The sequence below is a fragment of the Glossina fuscipes genome, unplaced genomic scaffold (genome assembly GCF_014805625.2).
Source record: "Glossina fuscipes isolate IAEA_lab_2018 unplaced genomic scaffold, Yale_Gfus_2 226, whole genome shotgun sequence".
NCBI lineage: Eukaryota > Metazoa > Arthropoda > Insecta > Diptera > Glossinidae > Glossina > Glossina fuscipes.
Window position 1 is genome coordinate 1008832 of NW_023998569.1, and position 22120 is coordinate 1030951.

General features: G+C 33.8%; 3 protein-coding genes across 7 annotated transcripts; 1 reads left to right on the top strand and 2 right to left on the bottom strand.

Moving 5' to 3' along the window:
* Nucleotides 1–1932: 1932 nt before the first annotated feature.
* On the bottom strand, nt 1933–6100 carry LOC119642566. The gene is made up of 10 exons (XM_038041742.1): nt 6022–6100; nt 5671–5911; nt 5501–5605; nt 5297–5440; nt 5122–5233; nt 3864–3997; nt 3667–3807; nt 3411–3605; nt 2372–2953; nt 1933–2307 (listed from the first exon to the last, which is right to left on the bottom strand). The coding sequence occupies exons 2-10, from the start codon at nt 5878–5880 to the stop codon at nt 1933–1935; spliced, it is 1998 nt and encodes a 665-aa protein (XP_037897670.1). The 5' UTR covers nt 5881–5911; nt 6022–6100.
* A 3702-nt stretch (nt 6101–9802) lies between these two features.
* LOC119642546 (probable tubulin polyglutamylase ttll-15) lies at nt 9803–18424 on the top strand. Of its 5 annotated transcripts, XR_005248080.1 has the most exons (5): nt 9803–9976; nt 10121–11268; nt 15339–15985; nt 16059–16328; nt 17658–18424. XR_005248080.1 is itself a non-coding variant. In XM_038041699.1 (4 exons), the coding sequence occupies exons 1-4, from the start codon at nt 9926–9928 to the stop codon at nt 12944–12946; spliced, it is 1530 nt and encodes a 509-aa protein (XP_037897627.1). In that variant the 5' UTR covers nt 9805–9925; the 3' UTR covers nt 12947–13075. The 5 variants fall into 5 exon arrangements, 2 of the variants coding, with proteins under 2 accessions (XP_037897627.1, XP_037897628.1); XR_005248078.1 differs by having other exon boundaries at nt 15339–16328; XR_005248079.1 differs by lacking the exon at nt 17658–18424 and adding an exon at nt 16920–17609 and having other exon boundaries at nt 15339–16328.
* Nucleotides 12961–15430, bottom strand: LOC119642547. The gene is made up of 2 exons (XM_038041701.1): nt 13315–15430; nt 12961–13255 (listed from the first exon to the last, which is right to left on the bottom strand). The coding sequence occupies exons 1-2, from the start codon at nt 13910–13912 to the stop codon at nt 13056–13058; spliced, it is 798 nt and encodes a 265-aa protein (XP_037897629.1). The 5' UTR covers nt 13913–15430; the 3' UTR covers nt 12961–13055.
* Nucleotides 18425–22120: the final 3696 nt, after the last annotated feature.

Below are 22120 nucleotides of genomic sequence, written 5' to 3' on the forward strand. Positions count from 1 at the left end.
TGGGCGTGGCTCTATGCTAATTGTGTACATGCTTTTTTTTTTTTTCTTTCTTTTTTTTTTTCCTCCTTATTTGTTTTATTGTAGTTATACTAAGTTTTATTATTAAATAATTTTAAGATTTACTTAAGAGTCAATTGAACTCGACTGCCATTTTGTTTTAATTGAGTTTCTTGTATAAGTGGAATAAATAAATAAATAAATAAATAAATAAATAATGCGCCATAACATTGATTCTTACTCCGCTTTCAGCGGAGTATTTACGTGAATCGAAATACTGGTAATAAGAATGCAAATGGAAAAAGATTATTAGGTGTTTGAGTGGTTTAAAATTCAATATGGCGAAATAGTCACACCATCCAGAGTGCGCTTTATTCTATTTTGGTTTTCCTTCCTGGAAATTTGTCTATGCATGTGTATGCATGTTCGCATTCAGTTGTTATCAGCACCATAAATAATGTATGCCGTTGAAGGAATTCTTTTTCCTTTGGTTCAGTATCCATAAATGCAATATGTGGAAATAGTCGCACCACCTACAGTGCACCTTATTACTTTCTTTGCCGGGAAATTTAGTTATGCATTTGTGTGTATAAAGTTTCGTATTTTTGATAAATTCAGCCTGCAGTTTTGTACAAAGTATATGTTCGATAGATCCTAATGCTTTTGCATTTATAGTCGGCACAAGTTTGGGGTTCGTACTGCATGTCGGGAAAGATTTCGTTTTTATCAAAATAATGTTTCTCAATTTATACCACAGATGGCTTGGTTGATCTGGGTAGATCGGGTTTCGCGTAGCTCAAGTACTCATTGGAATTATTCGGAAAATTCAAAATTCTGGAAAAGCTTTCATCTACTTTTGTTGAACCTCTGGCCTTCAGACGGGTTGTTCATCTTGCCATATCAAGTAGTATCAAGAACTTTGTGATTTTTTCTGACAATAGCTCGGCTAGACAGAGAAATTGTCTCTATCAAATATCCTCCCAAAGACGGCTTCCGTGTTGTTCCTAATTATATAATGCATGAAAAACATGTAAAGACAAGTCTTGGGATTAAGCTAGATATAGTCAAAACCCGCTTTTCTATCAAATTTATCATTTCATGATCTTTAAAACTTTTTCAAAGATGGTTGGACGTGTGCCATTTGATATATGTGACGTAAGCCATACATAAAAGAGTCTTTTGAGTTTATTTGCAGTAAATTCGATAACTTTCGAGACTTTCTTTTGCAAATTTTTAGTATCTATAACTGCCTTCATTAAATCTGCTGACTTCTCTTTTTAAGTAACTAACTTCTCTTTTAAGCAAGTCGTAATTTTCGTTCGCCCTGATTATATTTTTAACAGTTTTTATAACTTTATAAATTTACACATTCTACACAACCATAGGTTGGGATTAATCTTTTGCTCCAGAATGGACGATACTGTTTTGACTGTTACAACTTGTACATCATCGAATCGAGAGAGTCTATTATCTTTTCATGATCATCAAATCATTTTTGATCATCGTCTTTCGAATTATATCCCATCTCTGCATCATCATTAGATCGCTTTCAATCATCTCGTGGTCGGCCTCTTTTTTTTCAACTGTTTTCGTCCTTTTTGTTTTGACATCCTGAAACTTTAAGAAGATTTTACGATAAAAGCCCATAACGTTACTGGACATTCACATTTTTCATTTACAGTCCTTTAAAAAAAAAATAAATAAAAAATCATCCAAAAATTTATTGTACATGCGAATGGAATTAAATTATAGAATCTTTCATTAAAGCAAATCACCTTGGATATGTATGTGAAACGAAATGGTAATCACTTTGCGATTGGATCACATTAATTTTATCTATCTTCACTAATCTTTTTTATGAAAGATTTAAAAAAGATGGTAAATTTCTGGAAAAAAGTTAACTAAAATTTTTAATGTGGTTTTTTTTGAATCCACTTATTCATCGCTAGCTTCAACAATACGGCAAATAATTGGTACATCCTGAGTTTGCGTTGCATTTGCGGGTGAATTAGGACCAACGTACTCTTCTAAAACATCCGCTTTGAATTTTTGCCATTGAAGTGTGGTCAGAAAATCCTTAAACAATGTGTCCCGAGACGGTATTGTTGAATCTAAATAAAATCGTCTACGTTGCCAAATGTTACCGGGGCATTGCTCTTTCTCAAAAAGCCAAAACCGTGGTATTAGCAAGCACTGTACAGTAGTGCGTGCCATGATTACTCGATGTTCCGATATCTCACCCAACCCGAAAATACCGCCAAATGTTAAAGAGCCGACATCAATAAAATGATTCTCTCGGACGGGAGCAGGCTATTATTTAAACAGGAGGAAAAGTGATTTAAAATATAATTAGTGAAATGCTAGAAAAATTTACCTTTTGATATGGTATCCAATATTGATACGACTCATCAGATTCAAGAGATGTGTCTATATCGGAAATGTGCACAGAACTCTCACGATGAGGGTCAATTTCTTCAACTTCACTTTGTCTGTGTTTTTGCTTTTTGCGTCGATAATGATGATGACGTTGAAGTGCCTTTGTTTTCAATTGTTGTGTTTCACTAGATGATGGAGTAGACGCTGCAGCAGATGTTAGAATAGATGGAGGAAGATTTGATGTTTCTATAGAACGTGAAGCTATCGTTAAAGATTCATCTTCGGCTTCTTCTTCCCCGTCTTCTACTGTTTCTTGATCTTCTTCCTCGCGCTCTTCTCTGTCAAACATACTGGTGACGCGATGTCTTCGAGAAAATTTCTTTCTCAGCTTGTTAGATTTTCGAGTTTTTCTAAGGCGTGCCTCTTCGTATTCAAATTCTTCTTCATTTTCGTAATTCTCTTCAAGTTCCCCTTCAATCGACCAAGATTCATATGAAGAAGACGTGGATAATGCTTCTTTAACTGGTATTCTTAAGGCTTGGCATTTGGCTTCTATCGTTCTTAGATCAACTTTATGAACCTAATAGAATGTTAAAGGAAAGCTATTTTACATGAAATGTATTTCAACAATTTTAGATAGGTAGATTGGTTTAATCGCGGCCGATTATTTCTTAAGAAGACCTTCTTTCCTTTATATTATCGAAAGGACTTACATTTCTCTGGTAAATCCAGGGCTTTTTCCGAATAATGTTCGAAGTGTTTTTTTCTCATCGATTCGAAGTCTTATTTCACAGAATGTGATTGCGATAAATGTCGAAAAAAAATTATGAAGACTATTCTCAGGCACTTTTATTTCACTTTCTAATACTAAACGTTTTTCTTAAATTTTCGATCAGCTTTCGATAGAATGCACATATATTATAAGCACGTAGTAAGAGGTCATGGACAAATTTTTTCAGTTTATATGACAGGTATTAGAGTTCCGAGTTAAATCCCATAAACAATTTACGTACACAGGGGAAAATAAGAATATTTACCTCTACAGCTGATGCTTTTTCATCGGATTCGAGTAATTCATCAATATCGTAAATATTTCCATGAACCGCAACGTCGATTCGACTATCTACTCTCATCACTTCTCGACTGCTGGATACAGCGAAAATTGAGCCAGCTCCCGTTGCGTTGACTATGTCAATCAATTCATAATGTTTTGATTTATCCTTTTTTGTAACCTACATTTTTCGTATATATAAATATAAATTATATCTAATTAAAGCACTGTATGCAACTTACGCGCATTTTTAAACATTGTAAGATCATACATTCGCCGCTGATTACAAAGTGAACGTAACTAGCTTGTCCCTTGTCCTCGTAATATATGGTCTCAAGTGGCTCAAATTGTCTTACTAAGCTCACTTTACAGGTATCAATGATCTGCGATTGGTTTCATAGCGGTAGTTTCAATTACTTTAACCTTATGTCTTGCTTACCTGCTCTCTAGTGAAGCTTTTAAAATAATCTAAGCACATTAATGCAGCTTTACGTTCATTCCAATGTTTTGTCATTTCCTTCCGAAGTATTGCATTGAAGTCCTCTTCGAAAACGACCAATAATTCAACGACATCTGAAAATAAAATTTTTTCTTGACACATGTAGAGAAATTCTACAAACACAGTTTACATGCAAGGCGACTTTCGGGACTTACCTGTCCATATATTATTACATAATTATCTAGCTAAATTGTATCAACTTGTAGCAAAAATGAACAAGCGAAACAATCTAAAAGTAGTTACCAAATGACGATTTGCGATTAAAAACTTAAATTAATCAATACCAGTAACTATGAGGTAAAGGATTTGGAAAAGTTTAGAAAATCTTCCAAACTCTGAAATTTCATAGCCTTACTCACGTAGAATTGAGATTTTTACCTTCTCGGACACGCAAAGCGATATGCTTTGAAGGCTTCAAACCTGTTTAAAAGGGATATTATGGAAGGGATAAATTCGCCATTTTTCTGAATTTTGTTCGTAAAAGCGATCGATGTGGTTTCTATGCTAGTAATAAACCTAATTTATGAGTTAATATAAATCTGTAAACAGTGGGAAATTGACCTTTTTTCACCAGCTTTATATTTGGGATGGAAGGGGAAATCTTCGACTTTTTTTTATTCTTTTCGTTATTTTTATTGGCCGCATGCCACCAGATATTGTTTTACAAACATTACTGGTACGTTTTTACACTTACGAGTCTTTATATAACAATGATTTAAATAAAGACAGGCTATCCCAAAAAAATTGGAGAAATGAAACAAGCGGTTGGCTGGAATCAATCTTTAGAAAGTTTTAATAAACTAAGATCAGACAATTGTGTATATACAGTGGACAATTATTTATATGCTGCTTTATGCAAATGACTCCAAATGCAGCCTTATCTTTTTATATATAATATTTTGAAAGATAAGCTAATAATATATATAGTTGCGAATAATATCATGAGAATAAAGACTACAATATGCGTATCAAGTATACGAGAAAACGCAAGAAGAAAAATCTCCACCGAAAAGTAGATTGTGTAATTCTAGCGAATAGTAATTATGACGGATAACGAAAGAAGCGCGAACACAAAATAATGAACAAATAATCAACAATTACTTAGAGAAGATTGAGCTACCGATAGCCGGAAAATAATTTTACAAAACGTAGAAAAAATTTATGGTAAAATGCATTGTTTTCTAAATGAAAAACTAACCAGTGGTGGTCAGTGTTTGTGTTCTTAAACATCCTTCAATCAATTCTACGTCCCCCACACATTCGCCAGGACCGATTAGCATCTGAATTCTATTCACCCATTTACCGACTATCTGTGAATGAGACAAAAAATAATTTTATTCCTTTTTCTTTTAATTTTCTTATTAATATATTACATGATCATAAAATTTTTTCCTGACTTCCACTTCACCCGTTAATATAAAATACACTACAGATGGAGGATCCCCTTCTCTGATTAAAGTACGTCCTGGCCCAATTACCATAAATTTTATTACTTTACATAAACGAGCTCGTACTTTCTGCAATTCAAATTAATAGATTACAAAAAGTTACGGGTGGAAATTTACTTATTGCTTTACCGGTGATATTTTTGAAAAGCATGTTAGTCCGGCTATTAACTTTACCAGACTTTTACGCTCCTCATTGCTACGTAGAGAATGATGCGTTCTTATCAGCGACTTCTCCTAATTATATGTAAAAATACTTTTTAGAGAGCTCGGATATTACTTTAAAAACTCTTGTAACTTACAGCTATTGTTAATAAACCAATCTTACGGCGAGTTCGCACTAGCATATTGATATTTTTTTTAACATTTAGTGATAATTTTTGATCGCCTACATCTACTAACCAAATACGATTCCAGGCTACACTCCGTATTAAATTCTGAAAACGCAAACGGGCCGCTTTTCGTCTGTTAAGTTCATCTTCCTGCCTGCGATATATACGTTTCGTAGCCATATTGCTGGATGGTCGCAAACTTATTTTCTTCCTTTTTTAGCGATGAACAGAAAAAACATAAAAAGAAAACGATAATACGTACGTGCGTACAAATGATTATTATTGAATTATTAATTTTCAAATTTTTTTTTTACTACTTACTTTCATTTTATTACAATGCAAATGTACTAGATTAGATCTTCTATTTGTGACGGCTATAAATGTGCTCTAGAGAAGCCAACAATTTTGTTTTCCGATGGGTTGTCTGTTGAGGAAAGCTTATAAGAATTCATGTAGATAGCATAGGATTAGCCTATGCATACTTAATTAACAGCTATAGATCATGGTAGATCATGGTTTGATCATAGTAATAGTAGTCGACTTTTGCAACAACACTAACAGTAAAAACAAAAACGTAGATACTGTGCATTAATTACACATCTTTACGAGGACCCTTTCATGCGAGGCTGTAGTCAATAATAAACAACTGCTTACATGTTACACGAGTTATTGATATAATATTTGATAGAAATACTTGCTAAGATGAATCAAAAAGTCAATTTGGAAATCACTTTTGATCGTCCAACTGACCAAATCAAAAATATAGTCTGTGATTCTATTATAATTGCTTGAAATGATACGTATCTACAATTCGCTTCAATATGAAAACATCTTTCGTACATGTCTTCCTAATTAAAGTGTAGAGTACTGACAGTAATGGGTCCTTAGCTGACTTAAGCGTCTTGAAAGATAGAAAAAATTTTCATGACAGTTTTGATTGTAATTTTGAAATCTAAGTTTCATTAGAAGAAGGATGATGGTTCGCTAATTGTGTTTAAGCTAACAAAGAAATTAAGCATATTAGAAAGTAAAGCTACGATTTTTGTACTAGAAAAACAGAGTATATAAAATTATAAGCTTTTTACTGAAACTACGAGTTTATAAAATTCCGTCTGGGCTATCTACCATATTCATCACTAATGAAAATGTATAAAAAATATACATATATCTACATATATCTAATCAATCTTCTTCATCACAATAAATAAGCTTGTATACTCTCCTATTAACTTTCTTATTACTATTTTTTATATTTAAAGCCGAAAGCCTTAGATGCTAGTGCTTTTAAGACTTTAGTCTTAGAATTTATTCTCTGGCTAAATTAATAATAATCAAAATATTTTTTATAAATCTGTTGTTTATTTTTAGTTTGATTTTTTTATTTTTCGTCCTAAACCCACATATTTTCGTTTATATTTTCTTGTAAAAGAGTACGGTAGCGCGATTGTCCATTGCGTTGACCAGTTGGAAATTGTTAACCCGAAAAAGTAAACAACGCCTCATAGTGTCAGGCCTTTAATGACAAACAATTTCTACTAAAAGAAAAGTGGTAAATACTGACTGCAGCACAAAGTCTATTAAATTTTCCATGTACTTACCGGCAAAACACAATCATTAACAAAGTAACTGTATATGCAAATTTGCTATTTCTTAACCTAAACGTCAAAACTTTTCAATATTGCGTAATACAAAGTTGAAATCGTAAGCTTAAGGGGAATTTTCAAACCTAAATACTATCAGCGCGTTTCGCATAATGAGATCTCTCCCTCTCTCTTTCAACGATGGCGTAGAATATCACGAGAGGCTTACTTTGAAAGATATGAAATGAATATTAATGGTATTTTTGTCGCAATCTCTATGGAGCTCAGTGTCCATATTCAGTAATTCTAGATACTTACGTAAATGATGCTAAGTTTTAGCAAGCTTTACCGATAAAAGCAATCATGTCAATCGAAATAAGAAAAGCATTTCTGTCCTTATGTTTTGTGAAAATGCATATAAGTTAAAAACGTCAAGTCTGAATGAGTCCTACGTCGTTATTCTTCAATTTTTTATCTGAATTCTGTATAAAGTGAGACAAAAACATACCTGTCGAGAATTAGGCAAATTTAGAGAAATGTAAAAACTCTCCTTGTTTTATGATCAAACAAGACGTCACGTACCATACATCAAAAGTTTTCTGTAATTTTTGTCGCTCTTGAAATAAAATTCTCAATACCAATACAAATCGGATTCAATTCTATATAAAACCGTTTGAATTCTTCATAGCTTAATAAAAATAATGTCAAGTGTTAGTTTATGGGCAAAAAACATGTGTTATTGTAAAAGAAGAGAAGAAAGAAATTTATAGAAGGCATGGAAAAACTTGTGGGAAAAAACGGGAACTAGAAAAAAGCCGGTCTTATTAAAAAGTGTATAGAAGAAATTATTTTACGTCAACAAGAGAAGTAGAATCTTCTTTATTTAACACTGAAGAAATAATAAGCTTGGAGAAAATGAAGTTAATCTAGAAATGCTACTAACTGAGCACGAATTCTATATCGCTTTTGAGGAATTCTTTGTCCGAATTGTCTATAGAGAGCAACGGAAACATCACTAACCAAGTGCTAAGTATTTTATAAAATAATATACACTGAGGTGCCATTTTCTGAATGGGCTTCTGCAAGTTCCCTCTATTTTCACTTGCTTTTTGTTGCTAGGTTTTGGCGTAACATTTCCCTCCGTTTCTTTGCAGATTTATTTTATTGTTGCTTTACATTTAATCGACAAGAATATGTTTTATGTTAATAAGATTTGCTATGTTTTATATATTTTTCCTATGAAAAATCGTTTTCATTGGAAAAATGTTAACTTCGGAAGCACTTACTGTCATTCAGTTAGTCATTTCAATTATCCGGATACGTGAGAAGTCTTCAAACTCTTGGAAACTTGATAATTCCCTCGAGTTTATAAAACATAGAGCAGGTGAAAGAAATATTGTCAGCTTTTCCCTCAAGCGCCTTATTTTGGCTAGTATTCTTTGTGACCAAATTGCGGAATATTTCCTAAAATATACTGTAATAGGTTTTGCGCTCTTTCAATGGTGAAAAATTTTGTCTATCTTTATTTTATATAATTGTCACATGTGGAGTTCCCCTTTTTATTTTATAAGAAAATAAGTTTTTGAGGTGTTAAATAGAAATTTTAGAATTTTTGATGAATTTTTCGCAATTGGGTTTGTTTAAAATAATTCTCATTCAATAGGTCTGAGGAGGAAATTTCTAAGCTTTGTGCGACCAGAGTATATGAATCAAGTTCCAATTTTTTACCGAAATTTTGGTTTGGTTGGTTTCCTATTATAACTACCTAATAAAGTGAATAATTGATTGATTCGATAGCTTTTATAAAATCAATAGAGAAAAAAATTACCTTCGCATTAACAAAACGATTTACTCCATTGACTAGCATAAGCAGAAATGGTCTTTGATATCAAAACGATTTAAAAGAAAAATAAAATTAGAAGCACTTTTTGTTTTTTGTTGCGGATGAAAGATTATTAAGTGTACAGTGACTCTTGCCCTTGCGAATCATGTCATGTGCAATGATCTGATTTAAATGCTCCATAGGGGTTACTGTAATAGGAATCATACGCACATAAAGCATTATAAATTGTATTTTCGAGATGTTAACGGCGAAACAAGTAATCCTTACTTTTTCTTGGGAAATATTTTTTAGAAAGTCCGCAGCCGATTAATAATGCTATCGTTACTCTGTTATCAACGCTGGTAATCACTTTTATATTTTTACTCGTTTTCTAAAACTATCCAAAGCGAATAATTACTACCAGTGGCATTTTGTTTATGATACTTCTAAAAATGCATCAAGACTTCCAGAAAGTAAATTTGCTTACATGTATTTCTCGTGTTTTCATTGTTATTATGATTTTTTTGTTGTTGTGGAAATGTACACAGCAATTTAATGAAAGTGACTAAAAGCGCAACATTGTTCAATTCTTTTTTTCTTAAAAAGTTGAAAATAAGTAAATAAACCCTCCATGGCCGAACTCACTACTATTTCCAACTATTGACTTGGTAACACTATGCGAAATTTGCAAAGCAACTTTGGCTTTGCAGCTGTTTTTAGGGCCGCCGTAGATAGAGGGATTGTGGATTTTTTTTTAATTTAATCTTAAATGTATGTTTGCAGTATTTATTTAAATTAGTTTTTAATAGTGAATCAATTTAAGATGCAAGTGGGTGATGCTGAATTCAGAGAAGTAGAAAAACATAAAATTAGTGTAAGTTTTTCTGTCAACTGGTTTGTATTGTCTAGTTTTGTGTTACATTTTCAACATTAAAAAAAAAAAATAAAAGTTTATTATCATTTTTAGTTTTCAAAGTTTTATATCATTATTATTATTTTCCTTTTTTAAATTTTTTAGCCTAAAATTGTAACTTCTACTATTCCCGCCCATTCGGTATTTATATTTTTATTAACAGTTGTATTAACTGCTTTGGTAGTCGAATTATTGCCTCCGAATTGCACTTATTGGGATTGGGCCACAAATGAATTCATTTTGCCAGAGTCCGTGCCTACTTATGCAGTATATGGAAAAAGTCCTAATGAAGAACATTTATTACACGTGGCGAAGGTGCTGCAAAGGCTCGGTTATAAACGTATTGCATTACAGAATGAATGGGATCTCCTATGGGCTCACGACTATCCATTTTTTAAAATGACCAATCGATTAAAAGATTTAACCAATCAGCAAATAGTTAATCACGTTCCCGGTTGTGGATTCATTACCAACAAGGTCGACTTGTCCACCACTGAATTAACCTTTCTACCAAAAGCATTTCGTTTGCCTAGCCAAAGGGAAGATTTTTTAAATTACGCTCAAAGGAGTCCGAATGCTTTATTTGTACAAAAACATAACGAGCATCGCCATATTCTAATACGTCCTGTAAAGGATATTAATTTACAGTCAAACGATACTTTTGTGCAAGAATTCATACAAAAGCCATTTTTAGTTGATGGTTATAAATTTGATATTGGCGTTTACGTAATAGTTACCGGAATTGATCCTTTACGTTTATATATCTACACTGGAGATGTATTGTTTCGTTATTGTTCCGTGAAATATTATCCGTTTAACGCCTCGAATATTGATAGTTATGTAGTAGGTGATGATTATTTACCTACATGGCAAGTACCTTCGTTGGTCAAATATTATGAACACCTGGACGGTAATATGCGCGATAGTTTCGATGCGTATGTACGCGATCAGTATTCGGATCCTTCAATAATTTGGTTACAAGTCGAAGGTATAATACGTGAAACGGTTTTGGCTAAAGAACAACAAATTGCTGGTATATTGCGTTCTTACAAAAATTTAAACTTCTTTGAGCTGATGCGATTTGATTTCATTATCGATGAAGATCTTCGTGTATATTTAATGGAAGCCAATATGTCACCGAACCTGTCGTCAGGCCATTTCAAACCAAACGCTTTACTTTATGAACAGATTCTCTATAGTGCCTTCAGTTTAGTGGGGGTCAGCTCGCTAGTGAGAGGAACGCTTAGTGAAAGGTACGTATAACAATACGAAATCTAAATAAATAACACTTAATATATATCGTAGATTATCGTATACTAATTTTCTTAAAAATTCCTTAAGAATCTAATTAAAATATACCAGGTTGTTTATGGGAAATTGCCGATATTGCCGAAAGCATTAGGGTGTTCCATAAGCTTTTCCCCGCCACGCTATGTATGACCTCGAGCCGGCACTGTTTTTAAACATGCAGGCTTAACTATTGTCCATTTATGATAGTCGCCATAGTCGAAAAACGGAAAAAGTTGGCCAACCGACGAAATGTTGTGATCGTGACACGGAGTCTTGCGTTGGCCATAGAACAGAGAATCTTACAGTACTTTGGATCTTCTGTCTCACCTTCAATGTTTCCTAGACCTTACCCCATACGATTATTAGTTGTTTGTCTCGTTAAAAAATTCCCTCCGTGATAAATGTCAAATTCAAAAGCGAACTAAAAACACACCCCGATGAATATTTTGCGAGTAAATCTTAACTATTTTGAAAAGCGAGCGTAACGAGGCTTTCTGAGAGATGGAAGAAGGCAATAGACGGGAACGGTTCGTATATAACACCGTTAACCAACTTTACATATCAAATATCGTCCATTGATTTCGCATTAAGAGGGGCGGAATCTTATGGGACAACGTAATAATTGATCGTTTTCAGACAAATGTTTACACCTAAAGTATGGTTGAGATGTTGAAAAAACGCCATAGTTCATCAAAAATGCATACTTTTAACTGTTTCGATAAAAACGCATTTAAACTTGCCTGCTTTTGGGTGTCTGTTTGCAATTATATAATATTACATAATAATAATTGTCATTAAATTAGTTATAAGAAACTAAGAGATAGGATCTTGTTTAATTTCGTGGCCATGGCACATGTGGCGTAGTCTTCTTCGAATCAACAGCGTGACATCTCCGGTATGAGTTTCATAAGTCCTGTAAACGAAAATTTGAAAAACTACGGCCCCTACAGAAAGGCATTCAATAGCAGAGTTCAACTGTTACTGCTTTGAAAATATGGTATTTTAAACGAGAACAACTGTGCAGCTACCTGGTGCTCCTTTCGCTATGTTATGCAAACGGCAAATATGATAAATACCGCCGCATTGGTTGTAAGAAATTTTTACGATCCGATTACGTTTTTAGCAAAAACTACCAGAAAATATACAATCGCTATATATGTTTACTTGGGGAAGTCGGCATAAAAGCTTTAACCTAAAGCTACAAAAATTTTCTTATTTATTTTTAATTATTGTAGGTCTCACGATGTTCAAGAAATGATAACTTCAGCAAAGAACGTAGCTACAAATTTAAACATTTGCACTAAACACGGTTGCAACAGATTCTGTAATAGCGATTATTGCAATCTTTGTTTACCTTGCTTAACTGGCAGCGAGTACGAGATATTGAAGCGAACGCATCGTGAACACTTACACAGGGCAAGCATGAAACGCGTATTTCCAAAACCTATTGTAAGGAGTATTATTTGTAATTACGTGTTATTTTGTTAGTCTATAAAATCAATTGGAATTTTTCTTTTTGTTTAGTTAAATCCAGAGAACTTTGATATTGAAGCAGAAGTACAAAATATGACCAAACGGAATGCTTGGTTGACGCGTTGGTTTTACTACAAATGCCTGCACGATAACTCGTGGTGCTATTAGTAGTAAAATGGGATACAAACTAAAATTTTCTTTATTTGCATAAAATTGAAATATTTACGAGGGAAAATATATGTTGTGTGGTACTTATTGGTGTGTAAAAAAAAATATATTATTTGCGTAATTCGAAAAGTTTCAACTTTGCTTTCATAATATCTTCGCTATGTTGCAAATTCATCAGATAGGCAGATAAGAAGCTTTTTTCATCGGATGGATGGTGGATGTAACAATTGGAAAATGCTTTGATCAGAGTGCTACCCATTACGCACTTAATTTCTCCCTCTACTTCTTCAATGATTGGTGCCCCTTCACCTTAACCAAAAAAAAAAAGAACATTAATTTTGTTATATTTTGAGAGCAAATGGATTTACCGCATGGAAGCCAATCATAACCTTGGAAATAGCAATCACAAATTAATGTGTTATCACAATCGTGCAGCAATTTCATAAAGGGTAATAACACATCATCGCATTTTTTAATATAAGCTACCTCTTTAACGAATTGCCTATTCATTTCGTTAATGTCTTTTTCACATCTCTGCTTCACTTTAGGATCTTCGGTGCTTACCGAATGTTTCTTCAAGTAATCAATCGTTCTCTCGTGGAAATGTTTCAGCTTGCATTTTTCTAAGCGCAGATTCGTTAGACACTTTTTCGAATTGCGTAGAACCTCGGCACGTTTCTCCTTCATCTCAGCGATACGTTTATTGAAACATTCCACAGTCAAATCGATTGATTCAACTTTTTTTTCGAAAGCTTCTAACGTCTCCCGAGAGGCACAGGCGAATTTTCGCCTTTCCGTGTACTGATAGGCAACTTCATTAACTTCCTTTTTAAATTCTTGCCGTAAATTTTTTAATTCAACGTTAATGCGTTGGTAATCATAATAGTAGCAAACCATACTATCCAATAATTCTTTTATGCAGTTTTTATGGGGATTAGGGAGCTCATCAACACAAGCCGTCAACATTATTAAAGATTCTCTCTTCAGCTAATTAAAATCTTTGCAAAACAAAAAATTTTCGTTCCTATCAAATACCGAATTTTTTTTTTTCAAAAACTTGATAAAAAACGAAGTGAATTTACTAGAAGATAGGATTGCTTTTTGAGTTACTATTCCAGTAGTATTGAAGCATGTACAGTAATTATGTTTTTCTCAGTCACTCAAAATACAGCAAATACTCTCTGCACCTACGCCTATATATGCAATTTCAAGACGATTACAATTCTACCTTAATAAACGAATATAAATATTATAATCTTCATTCTTACGACCCATTTTGTAATTTGCTTCTGGTTCGGAAATCTCGCACGGCCGTAATCTGCAGAAAGGTTCAAGTTCCCCAGCGCCAAACAATAAAATTGGTTCACCTCTTTCACGATCTTAGGCAGCATGATTTGGTTATCGCTGGAAACTGAAACTGCTACAGTGTATTCCTTGATCTAATTGTTTACTTTCCTGGGTTTTATAGCCTACATTTTGCAGGGTCTCTCCCGTATTCTTAACTAGGAGCCCACTCTTCCCCCACCAGAGACGGAGAAATTGTGAGGCCAAAACGAGGGACGACTTTGGCTTCTCATAATATATATTATATATATAACTTATAACTACGGATTGTGAAACCGAAAATCTATAAATGGAATCGAATATTATCATCAAGGATGAATACGAACAATTGAATAATTGGAACGAATAAATTTTAGAAAATGTACTCCCTAGAGAAAGGCCTCAAGACCTATATATAACTATAGGTACAGTAGTGTTATAGAAAGTAGAACTTATGTCCGACTTGAAAATGTACTGCGGACATATCCTTCCAAAGGCTGGTGAGGATCTGTCGTAGAGTTTCGTGTCAGGATGAACAGAAAGAGCCGGGGGATGAGTAATCGTGTTAAAGGAAATGATTGATCAAGGAATCTCCTTTATCTTTGTAGTACACTTTCCTATACATACGCACAGCACAGTCTACGTTATACCCACGTTTAAGAATGCTGAGTAATAAACATAATGTCGCCGTCTTTTGCTATCTCAGCCCTTAGTAAATAATGATTGAAAAACAAAATCCGGACGCTCCCGCCCTTACATGTAAATTGTTCTCTAATCTTAGTCGCACTCAAAGAAAGACTTTATTTTATAGAACTGCGAAGCTGCTATGCGCTTATACGACCGTAAAAATTTGCGTCTATATTTCTAGCATTAATGTCAGTGTCACATAGAAGTATTTTTTTAAATCGTTTGAGAAAATATTCTCTCCATAAAATATTATCTCTAACGGGCGTGCTTTCGCATGTTCAGAACACTGAAACTGTTGCCGTTTTTACACTCTAAAGGAACGACTAGTCTAATGGCCTCTATCTGCGATCAGAGATAGTGTTGCGTTTTATTGTCGTTACAGCTTTGTCCATTTGGTAACTCTCTTTCGGCTGCGTTATGTAAATCGAAAAGGTGTCGCCTTACCTACTAGTTCCGAAGCTACCAAACGAGCTAAACGCGAAAATTTGGAATTGAAGCAAATATTGGTGCCTGAACTGTGTACAGTACATCCATTTCCGGCCTCTTTATGGCGTACGGCAGTTTGTTTGCCATGTATTTTGTACCGTATTAACGGATTATTGCTTGCTGACAATATACGTAAGAAAGTCGTAGCCGACATTGGTTTAGGGCAACCGGAATTACCGGAAGACCAGGATTCGCCTATGCTCGATTTCGGTTGGAGCTTAAGTGACGTTTTGGAAAAATCGAAAATTAACGAATCTGCAAAAACCAAGCAGGAAGATAGTCTCGATCAAATTATAAAAGATTGCGGGAAGAAAGTACATGCCTTTACTTTAAACGGAGAGGAGAGTGAAATAAAAATTGAAAGCAAAACCATAAATGAGATTGTAGAAGACGCGGGACTTAAATTGAAAGAAGAATGCGGAGCATTTATTGAAATTGGCACTTGGTCTAATGATATGGCCAATTATGCGATTAAGGATGATGATACCGACAGCGACTATGATGATCTCTTAGACGGTATTATACCGCCATTTATAAAATTTCGTAAGTTTGTTGCTTTTATAATAGTTGGGTGCATAAAGCAAGTATTCGTTCTCAACCTCCTTGATCTGGAAAGCCAATAAGAGCCACATCACCCACCTTTACTGACATACAACTTGATGAAGAATACGAGGAACAAGAAACCTTAGGCAACGGAGAAGAAAAGAAGATCCGCTGTTGTCATATGATTCTGATAATTCTTTTGCAGAATTTAGCTTGCCAAGCGATGCGTCTCTTATTTTGTCGGTCGGTATTACAAGTTGCTCCGTTGAGAGAAAATGGATGATGAGGCGCTGTCGTCGACAAATGAGTAAATAGCGCTTCCACGTGCATCTTTAAAGATATGGTAAGATATGCATATTTTCATTATTCGCGCTAATCCGCACGTGATGAGTCTTTGATGCTCATTTCAGGTTTAAGCTTGAATTTTTTGATTAGCATTTCCCAAAGTTTTTCTTTACTATACTTGAAATTAACGAATAAGACTGCAAAAAGAGAAGATTTACGGACTTGGAGTTGGCCACGATATCAAACTTAAGCCCTTCTACAAAATGTGTGCTATTATACCGCAACATTTTTTTGCAATCCCGCAGTCGGAAAGAACTACCTATTTTGGACAGAAAGAATCTAATAAGGACAAAATTGGGGATGGAGATGTGTTAAGGAGTTTACACCGTTTGGAAACAGTAACTGAGCTATTTACACATTTGATAGTTTCTTTAGGAATTACGAACTTGCATCAGCAAATATTTTTTTTCTTGTTTAAATAATTCGAAAATATTTCGATGAATAAAACAATATTTTAAGTATTTGGAAGATTCTCATCAGAGAGAGAGAGATGCTAGATGGAAATGAGCCGTCCAAGATACAGACATTCAAATTTCCGACTAAGTTTTGATCAAGCATATTTGGATCAAGTTTCAATTTTTTATTGCAGTTTTGTGACCATTTTTTGGATTAAGAGGCAAATGATGAACTATTAAACGAGCGAACACTATGGCCAATGGACGAAGAGTCGGTCGAGTTTGATCGTCTTCTGAATGTTAACCCTTTATTAGTTTAAACGTAATGACGCAACTAATGCACACCTGTCTTTTCGTAGTGGTCATACAGCTTATTCAAGGGATTTCTTTATATAAGCATATACATGTCTCAGAGCGTAAATATATAGAAAATAAATGTGGAAATCACTATGTGTTTTTATGCACATTTACGAAATAAACGTTTTGGAGAATAAATATAATAATATAATATAAGTACTTGAACAACTTATTGAGTTTCTCGAAGCGCCAAAGCAATAACAAAAAAAAAAAGGAAAATCGCAATAGTTGCAGTTAACACTAAATCTTCATTACAGACACTTTAAGAGTACCTACATCTATTCTACACCCGGATAGATACATAAGTTCTTCGTTTCGAACATTGCAAAGTGCAAAAAATGAACAAAAAAAATGTAGAGAGAAACAAGCCGACAGACAGACAGACAACTGGACATTACATACATCCTCTGCGTAGTATGGATTCTGAAGAAATATAGCATGACAGATCAACATTTTAAATTCTCTTTGTCGGACCAAACAAAACAGGAACAAGAAAAATAAAAGAAAAAATAAAAAAGAAATAAATAAAAATAACTAATATAAAGTTTTCGTTTTATTTTTTAATTTTTTTCAAGCGATATTTTTGCTGCGCAAATTGTGTCTGGTGTGAAGCAATAAATTTGTGAACACAAATTGTAAATCAGCAATTAGGATTTTCACCAGAGCGATATCTCCGTAGCTGACTAGATGGCCGGCTAGCTGACCAGCTGACTGGTTGCTTGACTAGTGCTTAGCGGTGGATGGTGCTTCCAGTAAATAAACAAACATACCACCAATAAAACACAAAACATTATATACGTATTGTAAGGTACTTACAATTCCATACAACACACGTGGATAAGTACATTTGCACATATGCTCAGCGATGTATATGGACGCAATTATATATGCAATTTATCAACCGCGCAAATTCGTTTCGGTTTATTGCTTTGAATTCTTAACATAAACTATTATTTCCTGAATTTCGTCGGTCGGCTGATTTAGCCTGATCTGAGTACTACTGTGATTGAGATTTATTGATGGAGTGCATGAGGTATGCCTACGGCTTTTGGAAAAATCTATTTAACAACAGATTTTTTTAGTTGAAATTGTTAGTATGGACATTTTTAATTGGTAGCAATCAGGATTTTGGCTTTTTGCATATTTCGAATGTCAAATAAACAAAATAACTACGAAGAAAAAGTAGGAATAGTGAAAAAAATAAAATAAAATAAAGAAGCCTAACTGTCGCCACTTCACTTATATACATACATACAAAAGTGAACAATTTCAATTTTCACCGCACAATAATGACGAATACGATTTGCAAATCGTCCCTTAAGTTAAATTTACGCTACGAGATAGGTATTGCTGAATAAATAAATACTTCTCGAGAAAAATAATAAGTAAGAAAGAATTTCGAACCAACCCAAGTTTTTTTGTTTGGTGCGCATATCGCTGGTGTTATTAAGGAAAAATCGAACGCGGTGTCTACCATTTTCATTTTAGAATCAACTCATTTTTAAGCAGATAACATATCTTAATTTGAGTAATCTGCAAAATAGTTTTAAACATTCTGCCTTGTTTGCCTTATGATAAATAACCATGAAAGCTCGAAAGAGTGAAAAAGTACAATATAATCTCTTCTAACTTTATGTGGGCATGGCCGATTTTTTTCGTTTTTGCACAGAAAGGGTGGAGTGCTCCTTAAAGTAAACGTGGGAAATATGAGCCTTCTTAATTTTAGATTTTCTCAGTAACTAGCAAAAACCCACAAATTTTTGTTAAGGAAAACGGAGTTGCGGGCTTGTGCTCTAATCAATTTGGCCCATTTTGTGTTTGTGTGTAGTTTGTTTTATATGTGCTTGCTTTCTAATACTTTTTAATTTTAATACTTATTGTATTTGTTTTTTACTTCCCGACATTTTTAGTGAATACACAAACCTTTAAATAAGCAGGCTATCTTGGTGGGCTATCTTCATTTCGGTTAAATGGTAGGTTTTGCAAGGTCGGAACTTGGCAAGAAATTGAAGCAAGTTTCTAACCGAACGAAGCAATTGGTCAATTAGCTACAACCCCATTATTTTGCGAATACCTCTTATTTTTTTGCTGACTTCTTTCTGACCATTACAGTGATATGCGAATAGGAGACATCCCCCGAGTAATGGGTTATATGCGTAAATGTTTATATAAGAAGGTTTGAGACAGGCTTATCGCTCATTGCATCAACCAATTTAAAATTATTTTCTATATCGCTCTTAAGCACGTCTGTCCATTTACCCATTCACCATCTACACATTCCTTCGTTTACTCATCTGTTCATCTTTTAAGTCACCCATTTGAAATGCTTTCAATATAAAGGTCGCAATTAACACAAATGATAAAATTTCGTCCATTGACCTGTTTTCGCCCAAGATTGAATGCCATTGAAAATGAATTAGATCGCTCTAGATATGTAAAGCTCTGCTCTAAAAAACTCCTTACATGAAAAAACTTTTCTCTTCACAAAAAATTAAATATTTCAACAAAATTGGTGAAGAATAATATTTTTGTTCACTATGTGAACCGATCAAACTTCAACGCACTCCCTTATAAACGGTCTTATAAAAAATAATCATTTTTATGGTAACTAGATGTACTTTTTGGTGAAAATTGGTTCGGAGTAAGGTTAATCTATGTTACAAAAAGTTAGTTAGCCTATAAATGAAAAAATACGAAAAATTAAGCCTTTATTTGACAACAAGGTGTGATCATTGTTTTAATTTGTTATAATTTTGCATAAGTTTTTCTTTTTGGGACTGAGCTTGAATTTTATGTGACATAGTTGGCTTTATACTGACTGCCTTTAAAAGCAAACGTTAAATTTCGAAAACGTATTTTATCTAAAAAAAATAAAAAATATAACCTGTGAGGGTGCCTGTAATATAAATATATATTTTCCCATTTGTGTAGATTTGGAAAATTTACTTTAAACAAAGCCACTCTAATAGATTTCATGTTATTTCCTCTGCTTGTTGTTAGCGAAACTTTAGGCAGCGTAGCTTTTATTTGATGACTGCAAATAGCGCAAGGCTCCAAATTGCCTTTGTTACTGTAGGAAAAGAAAATCAACTGGAAAAACAACTATCAGGCAAAGTTCGATGTATATTGTAAAACTGGATTTGAGACAATACAAAAAAAAGACACTGAAATACTGTTACATTGCATGTGTCACACAACCGCAAATGTATAACATGGACATGCATATATTACCTTTATATGTATGTATTACTTATACACCACGTGCATGTCAAATACATATAAACCTAAAGATCATCTATTCGTTACATTTCAGCTTTTTTCACCTTTATTTTTATGCTTTATGTACTAGGTTTTAAAATATATTATCGACATGATAGGATAAAATCGCTTCTGGTATCGAAGTTCCAGTATACAGTAAAAGCTCCTTATTCGCGCTTCCTTTATTCGCGGTTTCTCTATTCGCTGATGAAAAAAAGGGCGACCAAATTCCCATATTCGTGGCTATAAATATCTTTATTCGCGGATATTTTGTGACTGGTTCCGGAATTGTTTTGTTTCTGAAGTTGAAACTTATTTAAAAAAACGGAATTTATACTTTAAAGCACTTCTAGTTTTGGACAATGCACCAGGTCATTCTCGCGAACTTGAAACTATGCTTTCAAACATAAAAGTGACAATTTTACCTTCCAACACGACGGCTTTGCTTCAACCTATGGACCAAGGAATAATCCAAGCGTTTAAGCTCTATTACATTAGACGAACCTTCAAAATCATATTGGATAATATGGAATGTAATCCTGATATGAATGTTATGGAATGCAGGAAGAAATTTGACATAGCAAAATGCATCGTAAACATAAAAGAATGATTGGAAGAACTGAAGCCACGCACATTGAAGTCATGCTGGAAAAAACTGTGGCCTGCTCTGACTGCGGAAAATGACAATGTATCTGGGCAAGTTCCAACTTTGACTGCAAACATAGCATGGTATAGGACGAGATGAGTTCGAACAGATAAAGCCAAATGACATTCAGGAATTGCTTGAATCGCGAGGTAAAGATTTGACTGAAACCGACTTGGAGGAAATGTTAACGTGACATTTAATTTGAAAAGTCTGGGAAAAGTGAAGGTTTAAGAATGGCAAATGAGCTTGACGATTTCTTTATGAATATCGATCCGTCTATGGAACAAAGTCTTATATTTATGAGGCAAATCGCTAATGCGACTGCTGCGTATCAGTCTGAATTGAAGGAGCTTTTAAAAACTGCCAAGCAAGAGAAACTTACAAAATTCTTTAAACCATTGCCTAAGCCTTAAGATAGTTGATCAAAATGTTCAAAAACTTCAATTAAATTGATTTTTTTTATTTTGTCACCTAGGAACGTATCCCCTATAATCCCATATAATATACCATTCCATATTCACGGTTTCTTTTTTTATTTTGTCACAAATTACCATTCCGTATTCACGGTTTCCATATTCGCGGCATTTTTATGGAACGTATCCCCCGCGAATAAGGAGCTTTCACTGTATGTATATATATATGTTTTTATTTCTTTTTATGTCTATTACCGAAGGATGGGATAAGTAGTCATTTTCCCAAAAAGTTTGCAATACCCGAAAAGAAGGTTTAAAAAATAGATATTCTCGATCAGTATGAAACTCTAACCCAATTTAACGCAATCCGTCAGTCTACCTTTCCATCTAATGGTTAATTGCATATAGGTAGCGTAAGGCTGGCGAAAATATTAGAAGATGTTTCACAACGTTCAGTATAGCGAATGGATTCAATCGGCCAAAGGACACGGAAAAAGTCCGTCCATCTAATATTATACAGTATGAAAATTGCTATTTTTTTTTTTTTGTTTGGCTTAGTTCATTTTTTAAGATGGTGGTGGTTGGCATAAAAGATTCGTTCACAGACGAAAACAATCTCTTTTTTTTATAAATGAACGAACTTGCGAAGGTTTATTATCAATTTCTCTTTCCGATATTTAATTTATAAATTCCTAAAGATAAGTCTTGCAACATTGTGATC

Coding starts and splice junctions, on each gene's coding strand:
- LOC119642547 (XM_038041701.1), bottom strand. CDS start 13,912: ATGTTGACGGCTTGTGTTGATGAGCTCCCTAATCCCCATAAAAACTGC. Junction 13,256..13,314: donor TTATGATTGGCTTCCATGCG/GTAAATCCATTT, acceptor TTTTTGGTTAAG/GTGAAGGGGCACCAATCATT.
- LOC119642566 (XM_038041742.1), bottom strand. CDS start 5,880: ATGGCTACGAAACGTATATATCGCAGGCAGGAAGATGAACTTAACAGA. Junction 3,998..5,121: donor ACAAACACTGACCACCACTG/GTTAGTTTTTCA, acceptor TTTTATTTTCAG/ATGTCGTTGAATTATTGGTC. Junction 3,606..3,666: donor TACAATGTTTAAAAATGCGC/GTAAGTTGCATA, acceptor CGAAAAATGTAG/GTTACAAAAAAGGATAAATC.
- LOC119642546 (XM_038041699.1), top strand. CDS start 9,926: ATGCAAGTGGGTGATGCTGAATTCAGAGAAGTAGAAAAACATAAAATT. Junction 9,977..10,120: donor TAGAAAAACATAAAATTAGT/GTAAGTTTTTCT, acceptor TAAATTTTTTAG/CCTAAAATTGTAACTTCTAC. Junction 12,755..12,829: donor GCGTATTTCCAAAACCTATT/GTAAGGAGTATT, acceptor CTTTTTGTTTAG/TTAAATCCAGAGAACTTTGA.